Source organism: Denticeps clupeoides, chromosome 11 (genome assembly GCF_900700375.1).
Source record: "Denticeps clupeoides chromosome 11, fDenClu1.1, whole genome shotgun sequence".
NCBI lineage: Eukaryota > Metazoa > Chordata > Actinopteri > Clupeiformes > Denticipitidae > Denticeps > Denticeps clupeoides.
In genome coordinates, this window is record NC_041717.1 from 19,563,268 (window position 1) to 19,585,209 (window position 21,942).

Here is a 21,942-nt window from a genome sequence, read left to right on the forward strand (position 1 = left end):
TGCTGATGTGTCTTGCCTGTGCCAGTTGCAAAAGAAATTAAATTGTTCTGATGATCAATTTAGTGTATGGTAACACCAATAAGTTGAGAGATTGTCTTTTCTTGATTGCTCTGAACATTCTTTGTTCAGGAAAATGATTCGTCTTTATTTTTGTGGAGTATATAAATATCTGATAATCCTGATAATCCCTGATATGGATTAAAAAGTTATTGACAGTTGGTGAAACCAGGTTCAGGTGTCGTTTAGATTTTATATTCTGACCATAATTTCTTCACCCTGTCTTTACATCTCTTTGTAAAGCCAGGATTTGATGCACCTGAAGAATTCTCTTCTGTCCCAGGGATCTTGCCGTTTGCAACACTCTGCAACAACTGTGCTCTTTTAAGTACATCCTGTAACTCAGCAATGCGTTGCTTGTATCCAGGTTTGCACTCCGACTGTTCAGACTGAATCAGCATATCAATGTAATCTGGGGTGGTCAGTGGATCAGGCCGCAGTGCAATCTCCTTCAGACGTGCAAGAAGCTTGGTCAACGCAACGATCATTTCCAAAACGTCTAATTGAATGTCTTTATATTGCTCTTCCAGGTTCTGAACAATCTTCTCAGCATTCATCTTCTCTCCCATCGCATCTTCATATTGTTTTTTGAGATTTTCGTAGGTTCTCTTTTCTTTTACAAGTTCAATGTCAAATCGGTATCTCATGTTGTAATGGACGTTCCAAACGCATTTGCCAGGACATTGATCACAATATCCATTTGTATCCATGGCAGAACATGCACGTTTATCTGCATCATTGGGAATGAAGCAGGGATAGTGGCAGGTGTAATTGCACTCTATGCAGTTGGTGATGTATTTTCCTGAAGGAATGTCAACCTTTATTGTCTTTTGAATTTCTACTTCGTACTCGAAGTCTTTGTTTGCTTCAATGCAACTCTTATGCTGGTCCAGTGCTGCTCTTGTTGTCTTAATTTCGTCAAGTTTTCCAAGACCAAATCGGATCAGTTGTGGCAGCTGCTCCACAGTCACCTCAAGACGTTTTCGCTCCTCAAGAACTTCTTTTGTCAGCTGCAGGCTCTGGGCTTCCATTTTTCCTAAATGGTCAAAGAATCTCTTCAGACTTGCCGTGCCCATTTTCCAGAACATTTGGTCAAAGTTATCTTCACCATCATCATCATCCTCTGACGCACCGTTTGTAGCGTAAAGTGCAGAGTTGTTGAATTTGAAGTGTAGAGTGGACTGGTCTGTTTTTTTTGCACAGGGAATGTCAGCAGCTTTGATGGACTCCAGCACTGGAGGGGCTTTCCCATCAGCAAAGGTGATCATAGCAACAATGTTGTCTTCTATGTCCTTCCCAAAGATGGAGAGAATGGCTTGAAATATGTATTTCTGTGTGTGTGTGAGTCGGGCTAAGGCTGACTGAACTACAAAGCACACAGCATCAATGGTCGGAAGACCATCTTTTTGTGTGAAGAACTCTCTGATTTTCTCAGTGAGCTCCTGGTCCTTTTTAATTCCTCTGGTGTCACCAAACCCGGGGGTATCAATGATTGTGAGGGAGAAGGGAACAACTGAATCTTTGGTGTGGTGGATCTGATAAGCGGTAACCTCTGAGGTCTGGCTCTCTGCCTGGGTCCTGTTGGTCTCTTCATCTATCAGTTTAAATCGAAACCCGTCTTCCCACTTCACCCCAAGAACATAGTTGATCATCCCGTTGACCAGAGTCGTCTTGCCTGATCAAGTGGCACCAAGAACCATGATGGTTTTACTTCTTGGGTTCTTTTTTGATGGTTTGAAGGAGTCCATCTTTCTAAACTGACCATTCCCAGTTTGCTTCTGGTTTAGGCGGTAGATGGATGGATTTCCAGCTGTCAGTTTTGAGTAGTTGTCTGTGTCACTTTCAATTATCTTCGTTCTAAAAATCAGATTGAAAAACGTAGGATAATTATAGCACTGCATATATATATATACACACACACACACACACACATATACACACATTGAAGTGAAGTGAATTGAAGTGAAGTGATTGTCACATGTGATACACAGCAGCACAGGACAAGGTGCACACAGTGAAATTTGTCCTCTGCATTTCACCCATCACCCTTGTTTGTTTTATCTGTAACATTGGTACCTTTTTACATACAATATTCACATGTAACTACAATAATAATTTACCGGTGTTAATAAATTAGAAACGGTTCATCTTTTAACCTCTATTGTGCCATGCCTCTTTCTGCCAGGTAACATCAAGTTGGAGTGGTTTGAATACAGTGCTTTTGTGTGTAGAGAGAGAGTTTTTTTTACTCTGTTCTCCACAGTTTTTACACCCTGAGTGAGCAGTGGACACTATGACAGGCTCCCGGGGAGCAGTGTGTGGGGACGGTACTTTGCTCAGTGGCACCTCAGTGGCACCTTGGCGGATCGGGATTCGAACCGGCAACCTTCTGATTACGGGGCCGCTTCCTTAACCACTAGGCCACCACTGCCCCAATGTATGTATACACCTACCTTCCCAGCTGCCAGTTATTTAGATGGAGAATATATATGTTATATATATTATGTTAAAGGTTGAAATGTGAAAGTGAAAAGTGAAAGATGAAAGTTATTTCACGCGACAGTGAAATGTGTCCTCTGCATTTAACCCATCACCCTTGGTGAGCAGTGGGCAGCCATGACAGGCGCTCGGGGAGCAGTGTGTGGGGACGGTGTTTTGCTCAGCGGCACCTCAGTTCCACCTTGGCGGATCAGGATTCAAACCACCAACCTCCCACTTCCTTATTTGCTTCTTTTCTGAAAGATGCTCTATGTAAATTGGGCACAGAATGGGGAGTTATCCAGGCCAAGGTGCCTGCCCACCACAGTGCGCGCCCACCAGAGGAAATGCAGAGGAATCCCACCAGAAACCCATGTGTCATATTTTGAGACAGAAATAAGAGACCTGATTTCTGTAGAGGAAGCTCCAACTTGGTCATTTGGCTCTATGAAAACAGATTACGAAGTTAAAGGGTGAATATCATTTGCACATTTATAATACCCAAATAATACATTCAGGGACTGATAATTAAATAAAACTCCTTAGACAAGTAACTTATTAAAATACTTTTGCCAGATTCTCCCTTGTTTGTATGTGGGTCCGTAGGCGAGTGCTTTGGTGAAGAGCTACAGTGCTGTACAGGCTCTGCTTTCTCCACTGTGATGCGCTTTCCACCAAAATTCTAATGAGAAGAGAGCACACGTCTTACCTCTTCTACTTATTACAACATTTATCCGGTGTAAAATGTGTGTAAAATATAAAATATGGAGTGTACCTTCCCGTTCATTTCCCAGATCGCATCTTTAGCGCTGGCCAAGCTTCTGTATGTCACCACTGCTTCACTTTCTGAAGTCACCTTATTTTTTTTCAGCAGCACTAACACAGTGAGATGAACATGTCAGAAACTTACAACACAGAAACAGGTACAAAGTTACATTTAGCTCTTCAGAAGACCCCACCAACAAAATTCCCCTCTCCAAGATACAGATAACTAGTATGCCCTGCTGATGTGGTATGGCTAGTAGCACATTCATGAAGATTAAATTAATGCTTAATTTGTTTTACTATGGAAAGTTGACAAAACTATTTGACTTGCCTTGAATTATTGCACCAAATTTTTGGAATTTGTTGTCAACAGCCTTTTCTGATGTTGACCAACTGAGCCCACGGATGCAGATTGCATGTTCGCCTGCCATCTGTACAGAACTGGGAGAAAAATGCACCTGTTTTGTTTTATTGTTGCCAAAATCCATTATTATGAGCAGGGCCGCTTCTAGACAGCCATATATGAGGAAGCAGACAGAAATGTTCCAGGTCCTGGTCTGCACACATTGTACGACCTTATCACGGCCCCCACTCCACCTCCAGACCCAGTTTGACATTTGCAGTTGTAAAAGTTAGAAATAAATTCTCAGTTTTAAATCTTTTCACTTCTTAATGTTAATTTAACAATTAAAAATAAAGAAAAAACAACATTTTACAAAGTACAAATTCTAAAAAACAGCATAACTGACCTGTGAGAAGAAGTATCCACTGATCTAAGAACAGTGCTTGCCGCAGTTGCTTATATACCATCCTGTATGCAATTACCTTCACTTTCCACTTCTAAGAAATGGTGCCAACCAGTGCCAACACTAAACCCAACCTAAACACAGTAATATTGGTTCAGACAGCAACACTTTCACTTTCAGCTTTTTTTTGTTTGTTTTCATCATACGCTCCTGTATACAATTACCTTCACTTTCCATTTCTAAGAAATGGTAGACTTATACTTACCTGGCAGGGGAGATACCGTGATCAAGAAGGCAGTTGACCCAGGGCGAGGCTCAGCCATTGCACTCCGGCTGTGCTGACCCCTGCGAATTCCCCAAATGTCGACTGCATAATTTCTGGTAGTAGGGGACTGCGTTCGCACTCTCCCCTGATAATTGGGGCACTGGTGGTCTAGCGGTTAAGCGGCCCCGTAATCAGAAGGTTGCTGGTTCGAATCCCGAGCCGCCAAGGTGCCACTGAGTTGCCACTGAGCAAAGCACCGTCCCCACACACTGCTCCCCGGGCGCCTGCCATGGCCGCCCACTGCTCACCAAGGGTGATGGTTAAATGCAGAGGACACATTTCACTGTGGGCACCGTGTGCTGTGCTGCTGTGTATCACAAGTGACAAACAAAAAAAGATGAACATAATCATCTAGTTTAGAAAGATACAGTCGAAAATAGGTGGTGGGCAAACAGAGAGGAAGCAGCGTCTACTGGTCGAAACATTTAATGTTACCTGTTTAATTAACTTGCTGAGAAAACGTGATGTACAATGTTTGAAGCAGAAATAACATGAATCTTGAATGCCTTTTTGCATATCTTAAAGAAAACCATTTACAAATGTTCTAGTTTCTACATAATTTTGATTGAAAGCATCATCATACAAATAGAACCTGATTAAGCTAATTATTTAATAGTGTCCTTCAGAATGTATTCCCTGTGTGACCTTTTACTAGATGCCTTGTGAGTAGACTTGATTACTTCTGTGCAAACGCATGTGCATGAGAAGAGGGAAAACAGGGACGACATACGGACTCTACACACACACACACACACACACACACACACGGACTGGCCCAGTGGGAATCATGACCCCCTGGTGTACAAGGCTAATGGCTGGCAGGCACGGTTATCTCGGCCTGCAGTGAGCGGGGCGCATAGCTGCAGGTGGCGTGTGCATGTGCAGGAGGTGGATGGCGGCCACTGACAGGTCCCCTGGCACACCTGGCTGTTCTCTGCAGCAGGCCGCTGTGGCTGCGATGCAGTCCTGCTGGTGGAACATTTGCAAACAAAGATGGAAATGCGGGTTCCCCACGAGGCAGGACCGGCAGCGCGGTTGCTAGCTGACGATGACCCGTCGCCCTCTTCCACCAGCCTCTCTATCCTTCACACACCTGGAAGTAGAGGGGAATGATGTTGGGCCCCAGCAGTGTCCATATCGAGCGTCCATATCGATCATCCTGCAATATTTTTGTAATTTTTGATTGAACATAAAGATTAATAATCCTAAACTAAACATCAGTATCAGAAATAGTACCCGTGCCTTATATTGCAGTTTTGTCACAAATTCTTTTGTATCATCTTTAAACAAACCTTTAATAGTATTTTTTTTTTATTAGGTAAATTTGAACGTGGTGTTTTGTCCCAAAGAAAATCTCAGCATTTGACTATTTTACTGAAATTTTTTTAAACACCCCTTTAACTTTTATAAGTTTAAAATGTATTACAGTTTACATCGGTGGTGATGGACCAGTGGATTATACCCCCTACTATTATTATATCTAAGGATGCGCAGGTTCAAATCCGGTCCTAGCCACCAAAAACGAAGGTAAGAATGGCAAAGTATGACGATACTGGGGTCAACTGCCAGCAGCGCTAGATTATACGCTGTGTTATCTCACTTGGTTTTTTGATGGTTCTGCTCACACCTTAAAAAAAAACGGCTGTCTACATTACAAGATCTGCTAAATTCGAGTCCCAGCAGTGTCAATATTGATGGATCATCCTGCAATATAATATGTGGTATATTTGTGCAACAGTGGCCCAGTGCCCTTAGTAGGACAGCCTAACTAGGGTGAATTTAACACTGTCTGTGTCTAACAGGGGGACTGTGTGATAAAGTGGACCTAATAATTGACACTGTGTCTGGGACTTTAACAGAAGACCAGAAAACAGATGTGTTTTCAGTTTAAACACTGAGACTGAGTCTTGAGTCCCGAACACTGACAGGCAAGATGTTCCACAACTGCGGAGCTCTACAGGAGAAGGATCTGCTCCCAGCTGTGACCTTCTGTACCTTGGGTACCAGTAGTGACCCCGCACCCGTTGAACGGGCGTGGCGGGTTGTAAATAACCAAGAGTTCACTCCGGTAAGGAGTTATCTACTCACCACGGCTTTTCAGGAGGGGCGACACCTTCACGCACGACGTCTTGTGTTGCCAGATCACACGCAGAATCAAGCACGAACGTCGGGCCAGTCGCTAAATGTATTTAAAATATACATGTTTAAATAAAGCATCTTGACTTGTTGCGAGTTTGTTGAAAAATGGATACAGTAGACCACGTTGTGCTACATTTTATTTAGAACACCACGGCTATTCAGGAGGGGCGAAACCTTTACGCACGACGCCTTGTGTTGCCAGATCACACGCAGAATCAAGCACCAAAGACGGGCCAGTCGCTAAATGTATTTAAAATATACATGTTTAAATAAAGCATCTGGAGCATTGTTTTATACTATAGACCACGTTGTGCTACGTTGCTGCTACATTTTATATAGAATACGTCTTCGGACGTTTTAAAGTACTTCCGGAAGAGCGACGTCCAAACACGTAAAACTGCGCTGGGCGCCGTTTCCCTCCTGTGAAGAACATGGCTGGAAAAGGTCGAGGAGTCTCTGCGTTCACCTTCAGCGTGGAAGCCCTGGGCATCACCAGGGGCAACATGCCGGAGACCAGGCGGGGGCCGGGCCCACAGTTCCCGGTTCGTCGTGGTTTTATTGTTCTAGTGGTTCTGGCTCGTTCGGGCCACTGCTTAGTTCCAGTAACCCTGGTTTGTATTTTTACCCCCTTTCCAACAATGTCAGCTAGTTGGGCCGGTGCTGGCTGTCCTTTCGAGGATCATCGGACGTCACTCTCTGGATAAAGGACATTTAGGACATTTAGCGCATCAGCTGTAACCTCCCTGCACTGTCATACTGTTGCATTAGTATGTCTTGTGTGTCCTGTTGAATGTCCCATATGTCTGCAGGGAATTTCACTGTACTCTGTACACACAGTACAGGCCAAACGTTTGGACACAACTTCTCATTCAATGTTTTCTTTCTTTTCATGACCATTTACGTTGGTAGATTCTCATTGAAGGCATCAAAACTATGAATGAACACATGTGGAGTTATGTACTTAACAAAAAGTGGAGACCTGGTCTCCACAGTCACCGGACCTGAACCCCATCCAGATGGTTCTGGGTGAGCTGGACCAACAAGTGCTAAACACCTCTGGGAACTCCTTCAAGACTGTTGGAGAAGCATTTCAGGTGACGACCTCTTGAAGCTCATCGAGAGAATGCCAAGAGTGTGCAAAGCAGTAATCAGAGCAAAGAAACTAGAATATAAAACATGTTTTCACTTATTTCACCTTTTTTTGTTAAGTACATAACTCCACATGTGTTCATTCATAGTTTTGATGCCTTCAATGAGAATCTACCAACGTAAATGGTCATGGAAAAAAAGAAAACACATTGAATGAGAAGGTGTCCAAACTTTTGGCCTGTACTGTATGACAATCATGACTGGGTGGTAGTAGCCTAGTGGGTAACACACTCGCCTATGAACCAGAAGTCCCCAGGGGGACTGTTCCTGTCACTACTGGTTGTAAGTTGCTCTGGATAAGGGCGTAAATGTACAATCAGCAACTTGAACTTGAACTTGAACTTCCTGGTGCCAGCTGGAGAGCTGCATCATGACGCCTGTCTCTTTTTTATGCAGCCACGCCGCTACACGTACAGACATTAGACTCATTATTTGTTGTAGACCAGCAGCGCTGACGTCACTCTTTCTGCTTCTTTCTCTTCTCTCCGCAGCAGCTGGAGAACAAGCCGCTGCCCCTGAAGCTGGGCGAAGACGAGGACTACATGCTCGCCCTGAAACAGAACATGGGGGTCACCATGAGTCGGCTGCCCTCCTACATAAAGCCCCGGTCGGCCAGGCCGGGTGAGTAGCCCGCGTCCGCTGGTCACTCGCGTCCTCGCATCCATGTCTTCCGCAGGTGCCCAACAGCCGGCAAAATGTTTTGCAGATGTGGAGAGGTACAAGCAGAAATACCTGAAGGAGTGTCTACGAATGGAACAGGAGGCGTGGACGCCCGGTAAAGGAGACCGTCGGGCTTCGTGGGGCGCCGTGGACATCCAGAGACGCGACGAAAATCTTAAGTCTTTTTTTTTTTTTTTTTTTCTCTGTTACAGACTGGCAGCGGCTGCCCAAGGAACTGATGCCAAGCAAGAAGACGGCAAAAAAGAAGAGCGGTGATTCACGTCTCTGCGCTGGGACTTCACGTGAAAATCACGCCTGAAACGGAACTGAACTAAATATTCCTCTTGTTCGCAGCGGTGAAGACGAAAGCCAAAAAATTAACAAGCAAAGAAAACGAGGACCTGATGAGTAAACTGAGTGTGAGTTCTGATGGGACGAAAGATGATTCATTTGCTGACCTTTTTTTTATTTTTTTTTATTTTGCAGACCTAAACTTCTCAATTGTCATATTACGGGGCAGTGGTGGCCTAGCGGTTAAGGAAGCGGCCCCGTAATCAGAAGGTTGCCGGTTTGAATCCCGATCCGCCAAGGTGCCACTGAGGTGCCACTGAGCAAAGCACCGTCCCCACACACTGCTCCCCGGGCGCCTGTCATGGCTGCCCACTGCTCACTCAAAGTGATGGTTAAATGCAGAGGACAAATTTCACTGTGTGCACCGTGTGCTGTGCTGCTGTGTATCACAAGTGGCAATCGCTTCACTTTCACATTTTACATAATTTTTGTAGCATCATCGCACAAACCTGGCCGTTTTCTTTTTGGCGGAGGACCATGTGTTTGTACAATTTGAGTAACAGCCGATGATCTACCGAGCGGTAGTTCTCCCAACAGCTCTGAATCGGACCGCCATGACTGAACCCTTTTAGGAGCTGGAGAAAAAGGGTGACGACAAATCGGACGAGGAGGCGGAAGGAAAGAAGGCGAAAGGGGAGGAGGAGGAGGGGGAAGAAGAGGAAATTGAGGGCGTGGAGTATGAGGAGGAAAATGAAGAGGTGAGATTAGGAATTTTTCTTTTTTATTAGTACTGTCGTTTACAGCATTTACCAGATGCCTTTATCCAGAGTGACTTACAATCAGTAGTGACAGGGACAGTCCCCCCCTGGAGACACTCAGGGTTAAGGGTCTTGCTCAGGGACACGATGGTAGTATGTGGGGTTTGAACCTGGGTCTTCTGGTTCACAGGCGAGTGTTTTACCCACTAGGCTACTACTACTGTTGTTTAGATCGTGCGTTTCTCTCCAAGGACAACGACTACATTGCAAGTTACTTTGAAGACGGCGATGATTATCTGGCCGGCAGTGATGACAACATGGATGAAGCAACTTATTAGTTCTTTCTTTAAATGTGCTTGTGTTCATATAACACAAGCACATTTCAGAAAACCTGTTTTGCCTTGTACACAAAGTAAAACAATGAGCATTTAAAAAAAGAGACAAATATATTGTATTCTGAGCAAGAAAAAACAATGGTTTTATTTATCATTTGATTCCACAGACGGAAGGCACGTACTGTCTTAAAACACTTTCAAGTAAACTAATGTGCGTGTGGTCAACAGAGAGAGAAAATTCCACATTTCACCATCATGCTGTGCTTTTTTTTTTTTTTTTTTTTTAAAAACTTTATACCTTGAAAGAAACCATGGCCTTAAAGGAGCAGTCTGGTGAAAACTCAGATTAAGGTGTCAATCATATAAGGACATTTCTAGGGAAACAGGGGAACCAAACCTTTCCATGCCATATCCTAGATTTTTTACAGAAAAGTATTTAATACTTCTATATTTTATTATTTTACGTGCCACTGTTATATCTCTTTTTTTTGTATATATATATATATTTCTACAGCATGGATGACCTTCCTGAGAGTTCATTAAAAATAAAGAATAAAAGAAAACAGAATAGAATAAAATTAGAGAAACATGCAGCAATTTGAATTGAGCAAGGGGTGGAATAAAATCGAAAATATTTAAGACAACATATTAAAAGAGTGAAAAAAGGACTTCCTAAGAAGCCACATAAAACACTGCGTAAGAACACCGTACAAGAACCACGTCACACTGGGTTAAAAGCCAGAGTGTAAAAGTGATTTAAACACAGTGATTGACGGCGCCTGTCTGACACTGATTGGCAGGTCGTTCCATAAAAAAAAAAAAAGTGAAGTGATTGTCACATGTGATACACAGCAGCACAGCACACAGTGCACACAGTGAAATTTGTCCTCTGCATTTAACCCATCACCCTGAGTGAGCAGTGGGCAGCCATGACAAGCGCCCGGGGAGCAGTGTGTGGGGACGGTGCTTTGCTCAGTGGCACCTCAGTGGCACCTTGCCGGCTCGGGATTCGAACCAGCAACCTTCTGATTACAGGGCCGCTTCCTTAACCGCTAGGCCACCACTGCCCATAGACGTGGGGCGGCCACTTCAAAGGTCCTGCCGCCTCGGTGCTTGTAATGTGACCAAGGAACAGATAATAAGAGAATGTTAGAATGGAGAAGGTCTGACCAATAGGCTGGAGCCGAGCAATGCAGCGATTTAAAACCAAATAAAAGAATTTTCAAATGGATCGTGAATTGCTGTTTCCAGATTTAGGTTGGTCAGGCACCTCATCTGAAAAAGTGCAATTTTACAATATTGTTAATGTGCATCCATTTTAGCCCACACGTGGTAGTTTTTGAGATGTCTCAGTGCCTTTATGATAGCTATCCTGACTTTTGTTCTGAGATGAACACAATTTTGGAGAGCAATGTGTGGGTAATGGATATTGTGTAATCCGTAGTAAATGTACTTACAGATTTAGTACAGGACTTTGTCTATAGTTTATATTGAAATTATGGTGGATTGGAGCGGGCCAGTGCTTTTTGTTAAGATTGAGAACACTGGGAAAAAAAGAAAATATGAAATAAAACATGACTCTACCTAGGCTTATTTTTATTTAAAAAATTTGCACTGCATTGGAAAAATGGCAGATGATATAATGAGATGTATGTGCTGTGTTTTTATTATTTGTGTATTTGTAAAGACATTCACAAATGTGTACTGGCACAGACTGTGTTTTCAGTCAGGTTTAAAGTGAGTTTGTTAGAAGAACAATTTTTGTTTTAAATGGTTGAAATGTTATTTTTTGTGATATTGAAAAATTGCAGCATTGAACAGACAACATATTTCATGTTATGGTACAATTTTATAATTATGTGAGTCGTTATATAGAGCTTTTATATTTCTCTTTTGATGTCTTCATAGCACAATGTTGCAAATACGTTACGTAATTGCAGACTGAAGAATTTTGTAAAATAAAATGTGGAATAATTTACTCAGTGATACTTATTTGATTTGCTAGATAGTATTGTAGCCTCACAGAGTTCAGACTATAACAGGTCGGGTGGGGTTTGATTGTCCTGAAGCAATACTAATTTCAAGGAGTAACAGCACAATGTACACAATATCTTCATGATACTTGGAATTCAGAATGTCAGACAGTCAGAAGGAATATTAGCAATATTCAGCTTCACAAGGTGTACGCTTCATATTGTTCAAAATTCCTGGGAATCTAAAATGCTGTGGTAATATTACTTCTGTAACCACGTCGTGGAGCCATGACATTTCTGTGCCTTTGTTGTGCATGGAGATTCAACACCTCCGTTTTTGCATGCCTTTGTCGAATGGCATTGCAAGTTACTTAATTTGCCGGCCCTCCCCCGAGCCAAACGTGTGAGGTGCCGGCCGTCGGGACCGCCTACTCTCTTTGTCTTCCCCAGACGGGAGGCACTGGGGGCGTGACGTCAGAAACAACAGGTTCTGATTGGTCTGTGACAGCTTCGTGTAGGCCAGGTGTATAAAGATCTGTTCACATGTGGGGAAGGCACTTTTTCTTTCTTTCTCAGCTGTTTTTTTTTTTCAGTCTTTTCTCTCCTCCCATTTTTCTCCTGGATCAGGTGATGTCTCTGAAACTTGGTTTAGGCTGTGCTGTCCTTTTCTATCTTTTCTCCTGTCTTTCATTTTGGTTTTCTCTGTAACATTGGTACCTTTTTACATACAATATTCACATGTAACTGCAAAAATAATTTACTGGGGTTAATAAATTAGAAAGCGTTCATCCTTTTAACCTCTATTGTGCCATGCATCTTTCTGCCAGGAAACATCAAGTTGGAGTAGTTTGAATACAGTGTTTTTGTGTGTAGAGAGAGAGTTTTTACACTTCAGTCTGAAAATTGTAAGTTTGTCATACTGTATATAAAAGCTACTGAGCTACAAGGCAGATCTGATGGCACTGTGTGAAGAGGTTGTGGGCAGCCATGTTCGGCCCCCAGGGAGCAGTGTGAGGGGTCGGTACCTTGTTCAGAGTGGGGACTCAACTCTCCTTCTGCTACAAGACTTGATCCTTGACCACTATGCCAACCAGCTGAAATGGAGGCGTTACAAACCCTGGTTCGGTGTAGTAAGGGATCTACAGAGCTGACAGTACAATTTACATTGGTAGATTCTCACTGAAGGCATCAAAACTATGAATGAACACATGTGGAGTTATGTACTTAACAAAAAGTGGAGACCTGGCCTCCACAGTCACCGGACCTGAACCCAATCCAGATGGTTTGGTGTGAGCTGGACCAACAAGTGCTAAACACCTCTGGGAACTCCTTCAAGACTGTTGGAGAAGCATTTCAGGTGACGACCTCTTGAAGCTCATCGAGAGAATGGCAAGAGTGTTCAAACAGTAATCAGAGCAAAGAAACTAGAATATAAAACATGTTTTCTGTTATTTCACCTTTTTTTGTTAAGTCCATAACTCCACATGTGTTCATTCATAGTTTTGATGCATTCAGTGAGAATCTACCAACGTAAATGGTCTTGAAAATAAAGAAAACACATTGAACGAGAAGGTGTCCAGACTTTTTGGCCTGTACTGTATAGTTTAGTTTAAGCATTTAAAAAATGGCTAAATATTTTTATCCACAGTAATATCCATTTATGCATAAATCAAGTCATGTTTCAATCGGGTTTAGAAGGCTGGAATAAAATGCAATAATTTCAAGTTTCAAGGAATCAGGAAAGAATGCTTTGGTGTAGAGGAGAAGCCAGACTCTGAAACCACAAAAGGTCAGAAGGATTTTATTAAAAGAAAATAATAACAATGTAGTAATAATAATAATAATGTCATAATGATCTTCTCCAGACCCGCATTTCAGATACATGGTCCAAAAACTGAATATAATGTCAAATGTCATGTCCAACAACAGTACAAAATATTTACAACACATTTTTGTACAAAGTAGTAAAGTTATGTACAGTTTACAAGCACAATAACAATTATATGGCAATTACATGTTTGTGTAATAATGATGTGCAAAGAAAAAAATCTAAATCTAGCATTTTGCTTACAAACAATCATGAATTCTGTCACTCCCCTACTATAATGAATAATGTATACCCATAATTCCCCTCAGCCTACACCTACACTGAATATCCAGAAAACAAGAAAACATCATCGATTACATGGGTTTGGAGACAGTAAGGTACATGCCTACAAAAAAAAAAAAAAAAAAAAACTTCCAAAAGCAAAGAGCCATCAGACATCAGTGTTAACCGTCAGTTTTCTCCACTGAATCTCTGCACGCCCGTTCAACGAAGGAGGGGCGCTCTAGCTTTGTGAATGATGGGACTACAGGAAAAGGGGGGGAAAAGGGTGACACATATTAGCTGAAATAAAAACCCAGTCAGCGTATAAGACATTCTGTACTGGTTAAGGGTCACAGTGTTCAACTGAGCCTCAGTTAAAATTAAGACATTTGTTTAAAAACAAAAAAAAATAAAACCCATAACCAAATCTATATTAATTCATAAACGAGACCTTTGTCCATTTAACCGTCGTAGTTCAATTTAAAGGCAGGGGGGTTTGCAGGAGCAGCAGCAGATTCTGTTTTAAGCCCGAGCTACAGAGCACACCTACTGCCAAGGCAAACAGCGATAGGAGGCTAAACAGGGTGAAAGCCAAGAAAGAAAGGAGGTACCAGAGTCTCGTAAAGCGCCCCGACTGCAGAGGGCTCTGTGCCTTCCTTCTTCTGGACGCCGCACGTCTGCCGCAGGGAAGCGAGAGAGAAAGGAATGGGGGGGGAGGGGGTGAATGAGGAGGACGTCTTCTCAGTACACCACAGCGCTAACCGTTCATGGAGACGAGGGCGGCACCAAGTCTGAAGGAGTCGAGGGAAGCTACAGTCATGCAGAAGCATTAGCATATGCAGACAGGAGGAAGCGTGGGAAGGTGAGAAAAAGCTGTGTTAAGAGGATCATGGTCCTTCCTTCACAAACCATCTCAGCACTGAGACCACCAGCCAAAGTCCCTTTTAAACTTTTAGCTATTTCTGGGATAATCCTCACCCATCACTTATCTTAAATTCATTTTAGCTGCCCAGCTAAGAGTCTCAAGTCTTGGTTTTGAAAGAATAAAGAGCTGGTGAGGGTTCTAGTATTTCTGGGGGTTTGGCTCCAGTCTGCAAAGACTTACTGAGTGCTGTGGGGCTCAGTGCGCAGCGACACATGGGTCTGCCGGGTTGGCCTTCTGGGCACTGAGGAGCTGCTGAAGGTTGGTGCTGGCCGGGGTTTAGGCAGCTGGGGTGACTGGGCGCTGCAGAACTGGCTACGTTGCATGACTGCTCCAGTTCTTTGGCCATTACATTCAAGCTGTCTAAGGACCTCGCTAGTCTGCTGTGGAAGAACAGGCTGTCAAAGGGAAGGCAGGGGTTAATGTTCCAAAACCATGACTGCGGCTCAACTCGAGTTCTTCAAACAGTCCCATCTACTGCAGCCCTGTACCGGAACTACACAGTCGGTGGGACCAGTCCCATCTACGGCTGCCCTGTACCGGAACTACGCCGTCAGTGGAAACAGAAGTCTGAAACAGTCCGATACCATATACATTCCAGGTTGAAATGATTTGCTACTCACGCTATTGGAATCATGCAGAAAATAATCATTTATATTTCTGTACATTCTGTACATCAGAAATCATTTAAAACTGCTCTATAAATATTTTGTAAAAATTCACTAATATACAGTATGCTAAAATCTTGGAGCTGGATACCAATTATCTCCATGCAAAATATCGTAATTATTGATAATATGGACGTAGGCATGACCTACCTTAGCAAAACATGTAATCTTGAATTTTAGCAGTGCTGCACAGGCTGCACTTACAATAAGATATAGTCTTTTTTTTTTTTCACAAGTATTAGAATTTAACCATTCTTTTTGTTAATATAATGTTTGTTTGAGAACATAACTAAAATTAGTTATGGTTGGAAAAGTGTGAAAGGCTAACCTGGTGGATCCCAGCGATCTTCTGGTTCTCTTCCTGCCTTCCTCATTATCTGCATTTTCAGGCGATTTGGCAGCTTCGACACTCGACTGCAGAATTATCCTGTCGCACAAGCGGAGACTTAAAGCAACTGCCGTCTTTCGGGAAACCAGACATGATGACTTTTAGTAGCTGACCTTATCGACTGAGACGCTGATCTTGTGTGAATTTTGTTCTCCTCTGATCTGTAATCACAGGAAAGAAGCTGATCCGAAAGAATGAAGGCTTCTGCACGTACATTAACTGAAAAGATGGAGGTGGCGGAGGTTTGTCAAGAAACCCCTGCTGCTCACTGGGGATTTTCCTGGTACCTCCCAGATTATCCCCCTTCAAACACACCCATCCTCATAAAACCAAAACTGTACATATAACGAAACGCAAACCTAATGCAATTTGTTAAGGCTAAGGTGTGTAGACAATGGGCTAAAGGGCAATGGAGAGGAGATGAGGAAGGGGGAGAACAGGCATTTTCCTCTGGTTGAAAGGCCTTAATGGTGTTTTAAAATGATATTCAGCATCAGCCAGGATTTTAAGAGAACAAACTATTCTTTGGGCCATTTTCAAGCCCAAAAATGCAAATTAGGTTGATAGTAACACACTGATGTATTTCATGACTGTACAGTCGTGTTGTTAATCTAAAGAGCTCAAATGGTAGCCTGAATGACAAGGTCATTGTCCCCAGGCGACACTTACGATAAAGAGCCTGTGGATGCTCTGGCCTGTCTACGGCTCTTCAGCGCCCGCAGCTTGTCCCCTTGTGTGATGCCATCATGCTCCTCCTCATCATTATACTGAAGAAAGAGAAAGAGACACATGCCATTTCCATTTTGTTCGCTTTCAAGAGCATCTGTAAAAATTCCTGAACCTTCGAGAGGGAAACAAAAAATTTCCCGCTCACCAGATGCACCCCGGCCTTCTTAGTCACCCTGTTCTTGTTGGCTCTGCCGTTGATGGAGATGTCATCCACACCAGACAGGATTCCTGTGACGGACGTCATGTTGTCACACGAGCCGTTTTCCCGCTCGATCATCCTCTGGCGGTACACGTCGCCCTCGGCCCAGAGGCCGTTCTGTTTTCTGTGTGTGATGATGACATAATTCCCACTTACATACATACTTAAGCCCCTGGATGTAGACGTACCCCAGTTAACACAAGCATCAGGTCAACAGGCACAATTGCCACTTCTTCCGATACAGTGTTGTCTTTATTTTCATGACCATTTACGTTGGTAGATTCTCACTGAAGGCATCAAAACTATGAATGAACACATGTTGAGTTATGTACTTAACAAAAAAAGGTGGAATAACTGAAAACATGTTTTATATTCTAGTTTCTTTGCTCTGATTACTGCTTTGCACACTCTTGGAATTCTCTCGATGAGCTTCAAGAGATCATCACCTGAAATGGTTCTCCAACAGTCTTGAAGGAGTTCCCAGAGGTGTTTAGCACTTGTTGGTCCAGCTCACCCCAAACCATCTCGACTGGGTTCAGGTCCGGTGACTGTGGAGACCAGGTCTCCACTTTTTGTTAAGTACAGAACTCCACATGTGTTTATTCATAGTTTTGATGCCTTCAGTGAGAATCTACCAACGTAAATGGTCATGAAAAGAAAGAAAACACATTGAATGAGAAGGTGTGTCCAAACCTTTGGCCTGTACTGTACCTGCCTAATTACAAAGCTGAAGGAAAGGGATTCTATATATTAGAATCTATGTTCAAGTGAGCTTTTTTTGGCTAAGATTTAGCCAAAAGGCGTCTCCATCATACACAGTTATGTTTTAATAACTGTGAGAGACAGAGTTTATACTGGGAGAAATGTACCCAGATAAATAACACCAAGACACTCACGCCTCCACAAAGTTCTGCTGGGGCCCAATGATTGATCCAGGCCGGCAGATCCTGATCCAGGCGATGGCTTCTGCGGCCGTCAGTCTGAAGTGCTTCATCATGTAGCAGGCAATCAGGGTGCCTGTCCGGCCAAGCCCCGCTGAAGAGGAGGAAGCAGGGTTCTGTCATTCACTTTTACCCCACCGCTTCAATGTTTGACATATGGGGGTTTTGTTACATGACAAAATTCCATGCATCTAAGGAAAACCGTTGTTTTACTTTCAGTGGTTTCGCATAGCACTGGTTTTCTACAGTCATTTCTATAGTGGGTTAATTAAATTTTCTTCTGGCAAACGGCAACACGACCTCCTGTCTGTGCCAAACATTGTGGTTGGTGAATGGTGTTGATGATGTCATTTCCGTGAATGCCCGCTCAACTTCTATAGGCCACATTTAAAGCTCCAGAGACCGAAACGGCGCGTCCTGAGAGAAATCTCACTGTGGGACTGGATCAAAATGGCTGTAATTCTGCACCGCGGCTAAATTTCAGAAAGAAACTTTAGAGTATTAGGGGGACCAATAAGACCTATTTCATGATATGGGACCTTTAAAGAAAAAACAACATTTACAAAAATAAACTGGATACTTGCATCCAAGATCCCCACAAATTACACAATATCTTTTGTCCCCAACTCAAACCACCAACTCCCCCAGCTCCTCCCTCAATAAGTGCAGAAGAAAAAAATGAATACATCCACCGGTCATTAAGATGTACCTTTCAATAAGACTCACCCTTGCAGTGAACGGCGATGGCCCCTTCTGCCTTCTCACAAACATTCATGAACTTGGTGACAATAGCGTCATTTGGTGTGCTCCCATCAACAAAAAACAGGTCGTGGTGCTCAAAGCCCATGTCAGTGAAGCGCTTGGAGTCGTACATCTTCTTGTTGAGCCTGATGACAGCAGTGACGTTGTGCTTTCTGAAGTAGGGAACATAGGCCTCCGGAGCGTGTAGCGGGTACCCTTAACACAGCAGGGGGGTTAAAAAAAATTGCAAATCAAAACACACATTTTTTTACTGTTTCTAGACAAGATACACGGGACTCAATTACCATTCTCAATTTTAGTCTTCGGATGAGGACCGCTGAAGGCTAAGAACTTCCCTGGGATTATCCAGTTGAAATCCCCATTTTCAGCTCTCTATACAAGAAAAAAAAAAAAAGGAACATGAGCCAGTATTTGAAGCACGCCAGGTCAGTGGCCTCAGTCAACAAGCCAAAAAATAAAAAATAAAAAACTAAGGCTGGTAGTAGCCTAGTGTGTAACACTGTCCTATGACCCAAAAGCCCACTTACTACCATTGTGTCACTGAGAGAGACACTTAACCCTGAGTGTCTCCAGGGGGGGACTGTACCTGTAACTACTGATTGTAAGTCGCTCTGGATCAGTGCCGTAACTGTAAATGTAAACCCTCACCTCGTAGTGTTCGTACTCTTCAACATCAAACTGGGAGAAGTCCAGCCACCCAAACTGCAGAGCCTGACAGGCAGCCGCAAAATAAATTCATTAGAAGGCATGACCATTGACCAAGTGAAATATATTAAAAGTCCTTGTGTACCTTTTGAATGGCACGTAAACAGTCGAGAATGTTCAGGTTGTACATGCAGGTGCCGAAGGAGGCGTCTCTGTAGAGAAAATTGTGATGAACAGTGTGATGAAATCAGGGCTACTGACAAACCTGCATCTTCAGAAGCCACGTTGACTGTCAGGAGAGTAAATGCCATTACAGTAGTGCAGCACATTTTTTAAGATTAGTTTGTTAGAGCAACTACAGCATTACACAATATTCCAACTTCATGAATTGGAAAGCACAAATATTACACATGCCTAACCTAAAAGTTGGCCAAATATTACACACTAATACCAAGAAATATGAATATGAAAAATGAATAAATATTAGAAAGGTAAGCCTGAATTTCCCTCACCTGAATGGAAGGTATGAGGCATTTCTCGACACAAGGAGGCTATAAACTTCCTCAGGACTTTTCTGTAGATGCATGACCTTAATAATAATAATAAAAATAATAATGAAAAAGTGACATTCACACAGTTCTGTGCATGCCTAGTTTTAATTTGATTAACATTGTCACATCTTATTTACGTGCAGGCATCAGATGTGGTAAAAGGGTTGATGAAAGTCAGTGATGTCATTCTTGGCAGCCCTGTCTCTTTTAAGTGTGTGCAGAAGATGGAATCCCAATCTGTAAACCATTTACAGGTTTAACATCACCGCCACTGGCTGCAGTTTATGTAATCAGAGCTCAAATTCCTCATGTGTCTCAGTGTACAAAGGTACATACAATTAAAACCAAATCTCTGTGCGGGAACCAACACCCAGGACTGAATTAACCACTCAATGCACCCGATAATCAACTTTACAGGCCCTGATATTTCTATTTTGTAGAAATACCTGCTATTAACCTGACTTTTAATTAATCAATTGGTGTTAGAAATAGCTCATATGAAAAGCTAAAACCCTACCAAATAATGTTTCATGATTTGAAATGAATTAGTTTCACTGAAAAAAGATTTATCATTTAATCAAGACAGAAAGGTCAAATTTTGGCAACTGTCAAATATACTATAATCAACTGAACTATAAAAATCATTATTTGCTTTATTCTGTAATGCAGACTGGTGCAGGTTTCAATGAAGGTTCTTTTGTTCTTTCCTGTCTGTCAAATGCATATAAGATGACCTAATTTTTGTGTGTACTTTTTTTTTTTGGCCTGATGCCAAAGACATGTTCTTGCAGATCTGGATAGACTTTCAAATTCAGCATTTCACTCTAACCACAGTACAAATTGACTGTTGTCCACCAATGAACCGCTCAATTCTAACTGTACTTTCTTCTCAGTTCTACATCTTAGTTTTTACCCCTCCTTTCCGACCGCTCGGTTCGATCCCACCTTTCCGACCGCTCGGTTCGACCCCTCCTTTCCGACCGCTCGGTTCGACCCCTCCTTTCCGACCGCTCGGTTCGCCCCCCTCCTTTCCGACCGCTCGGTTCGACCCCTCCTTTCCGACCGCTCGGTTCGACCCCTCCTTTCCGACCCACTCCTTTCCGACCGCTCGGTTTGACCCCTCCTTTCCGACCGCTCGGTTCGACCCCTCCTTTCCGACCCCTCCTTTCCGACCGCTCGGTTCGACCCCTCCTTTCCGACCGCTCGGTTCGACCCCTCCTTTCCGACCGCTCGGTTCGACCCCTCCTTTCCGACCGCTCGGTTCGATCCATCCTTTCCGACCGCTCGGTTCGATCCATCCTTTCCGACCGCTCGGTTCGATCCATCCTTTCCGACCGCTCGGTTCGATCCCTCCTTTCCGACCGCTCGGTTCGATCCCTCCTTTCAGACCGCTCGGTTCGACCCCCTCCTTTCCGACCGCTCGGTTCGACCCCCTCCTTTCCGACCGCTCGGTTCGACCCCCTCCTTTCCCGACCGCTCGGTTCGACCCCCTCCTTTCCGACCGCTCGGTTCGACCCCCTCCTTTCCGACCGCTCGGTTCGACCCCTCCTTTCCGACCGCTCGGTTCGACCCCTCCTTCCGACCGCTCGGTTCCGACCCCTCCTATCCGACCGCTCGGTTCGACCCCTCCTATCCGACCGCTCGGTTCGACCCCTCCTATCCGACCGCTCGGTTCGACCCCTCCTTTCCGACCGCTCGGTTCGACCCCTCCTTTCCGACCGCTCGTTTCGACCCCTCCTTTCCCGACCGCTCGGTTCGACCCCTCCTATCCGACCGCTCGGTTCGACCCCTCCTATCAGACTCCCCTCCTATCCGAACCGCTCGGTTCGACCCCTCCTATCCGACCGAAGTCGGTTCGACCCCCTCCTATCCGACGCGCTGTTCCCTTCCGACCGCGTCCGGATCCTGACCCCTCCTTCTCCGACCGCTCGGTTCGACCCCTCCTTGTCCGACCCTCCTTCCGACCGCGTCGTTACGACCCTCCTTTCCCGACCCCGGGTGCTCGGTTCTACCCCTCCTTTCCGACCGGCTCCGGTTCTAGACCCCTCCTATATCGACCGCTCGGATTCGACCCCTCCTATATGAGACCGCTCCGGTTCGACCCCTCATATCCGACCGCTCGGTTCGACCCCCTCCGATCCGACCGCTCTGTTCCGACCCCTCCTATCCGACCGTTCGGTTCGACCCGTCCTTTCCGGACCGCTTCGTTCGACCCCTCCTTTCCTCGACCGCTCGGTTCCGACCTCCGGGCTCCTTATCCGACCGCCTCGGTTCGACGACGGACCCCTCCTATCAGACCGCTCGGGTTCGACCCCATCCTATCAGAACCCAGCTCGTGGTTCGAAACCCCTCCTATCCGACCGCTCGTTCGA

General features: G+C 44.1%; 2 protein-coding genes, 1 non-coding gene and 1 pseudogene across 10 annotated transcripts in view; 2 read left to right on the top strand and 2 right to left on the bottom strand.

Moving 5' to 3' along the window:
• Positions 1–24: 24 nt before the first annotated feature.
• LOC114799883 (uncharacterized) lies at positions 25–4,156 on the bottom strand (annotated as a pseudogene).
• Positions 4,157–4,303: 147 nt separating this feature from the next.
• Positions 4,304–4,459, top strand: LOC114800193 (U1 spliceosomal RNA). The gene has a single exon (XR_003751348.1). It is a non-coding gene; the product is annotated as a U1 spliceosomal RNA (small nuclear RNA).
• Positions 4,460–6,941: 2,482 nt separating this feature from the next.
• polr3g (polymerase (RNA) III (DNA directed) polypeptide G) lies at positions 6,942–10,466 on the top strand. The gene is made up of 7 exons (XM_028996810.1): positions 6,942–7,052; positions 8,151–8,280; positions 8,366–8,434; positions 8,532–8,591; positions 8,674–8,738; positions 9,243–9,368; positions 9,620–10,466. Exons 1-7 carry the CDS (start codon positions 6,942–6,944, stop codon positions 9,704–9,706), a joined length of 648 nt encoding a protein of 215 aa, XP_028852643.1. The 3' UTR covers positions 9,707–10,466.
• Positions 10,467–13,461: 2,995 nt separating this feature from the next.
• The window catches only part of cdc14b (cell division cycle 14B), an 11,891-nt gene continuing 3,410 nt past the window's right edge, over positions 13,462–21,942 (bottom strand). For 2 of the 8 annotated variants that reach the window (XM_028996956.1, XM_028996959.1), the window contains exons 5-17: positions 19,532–19,608; positions 19,165–19,231; positions 19,023–19,085; positions 18,659–18,746; positions 18,339–18,569; positions 17,568–17,706; positions 16,618–16,795; positions 16,413–16,510; positions 15,857–15,904; positions 15,684–15,782; positions 14,871–15,085; positions 14,377–14,442; positions 13,462–14,027 (exon numbers count right to left, since the gene is read on the bottom strand). In XM_028996956.1, coding sequence (XP_028852789.1) covers positions 13,948–14,027; positions 14,377–14,442; positions 14,871–15,085; positions 15,684–15,782; positions 15,857–15,904; positions 16,413–16,510; positions 16,618–16,795; positions 17,568–17,706; positions 18,339–18,569; positions 18,659–18,746; positions 19,023–19,085; positions 19,165–19,231; positions 19,532–19,608 — 1,449 coding nt within the window. In that variant the 3' untranslated portion in view covers positions 13,462–13,947. The other 6 variants (XM_028996957.1, XM_028996962.1, XM_028996958.1 and 3 more) reach the window with 6 other exon arrangements.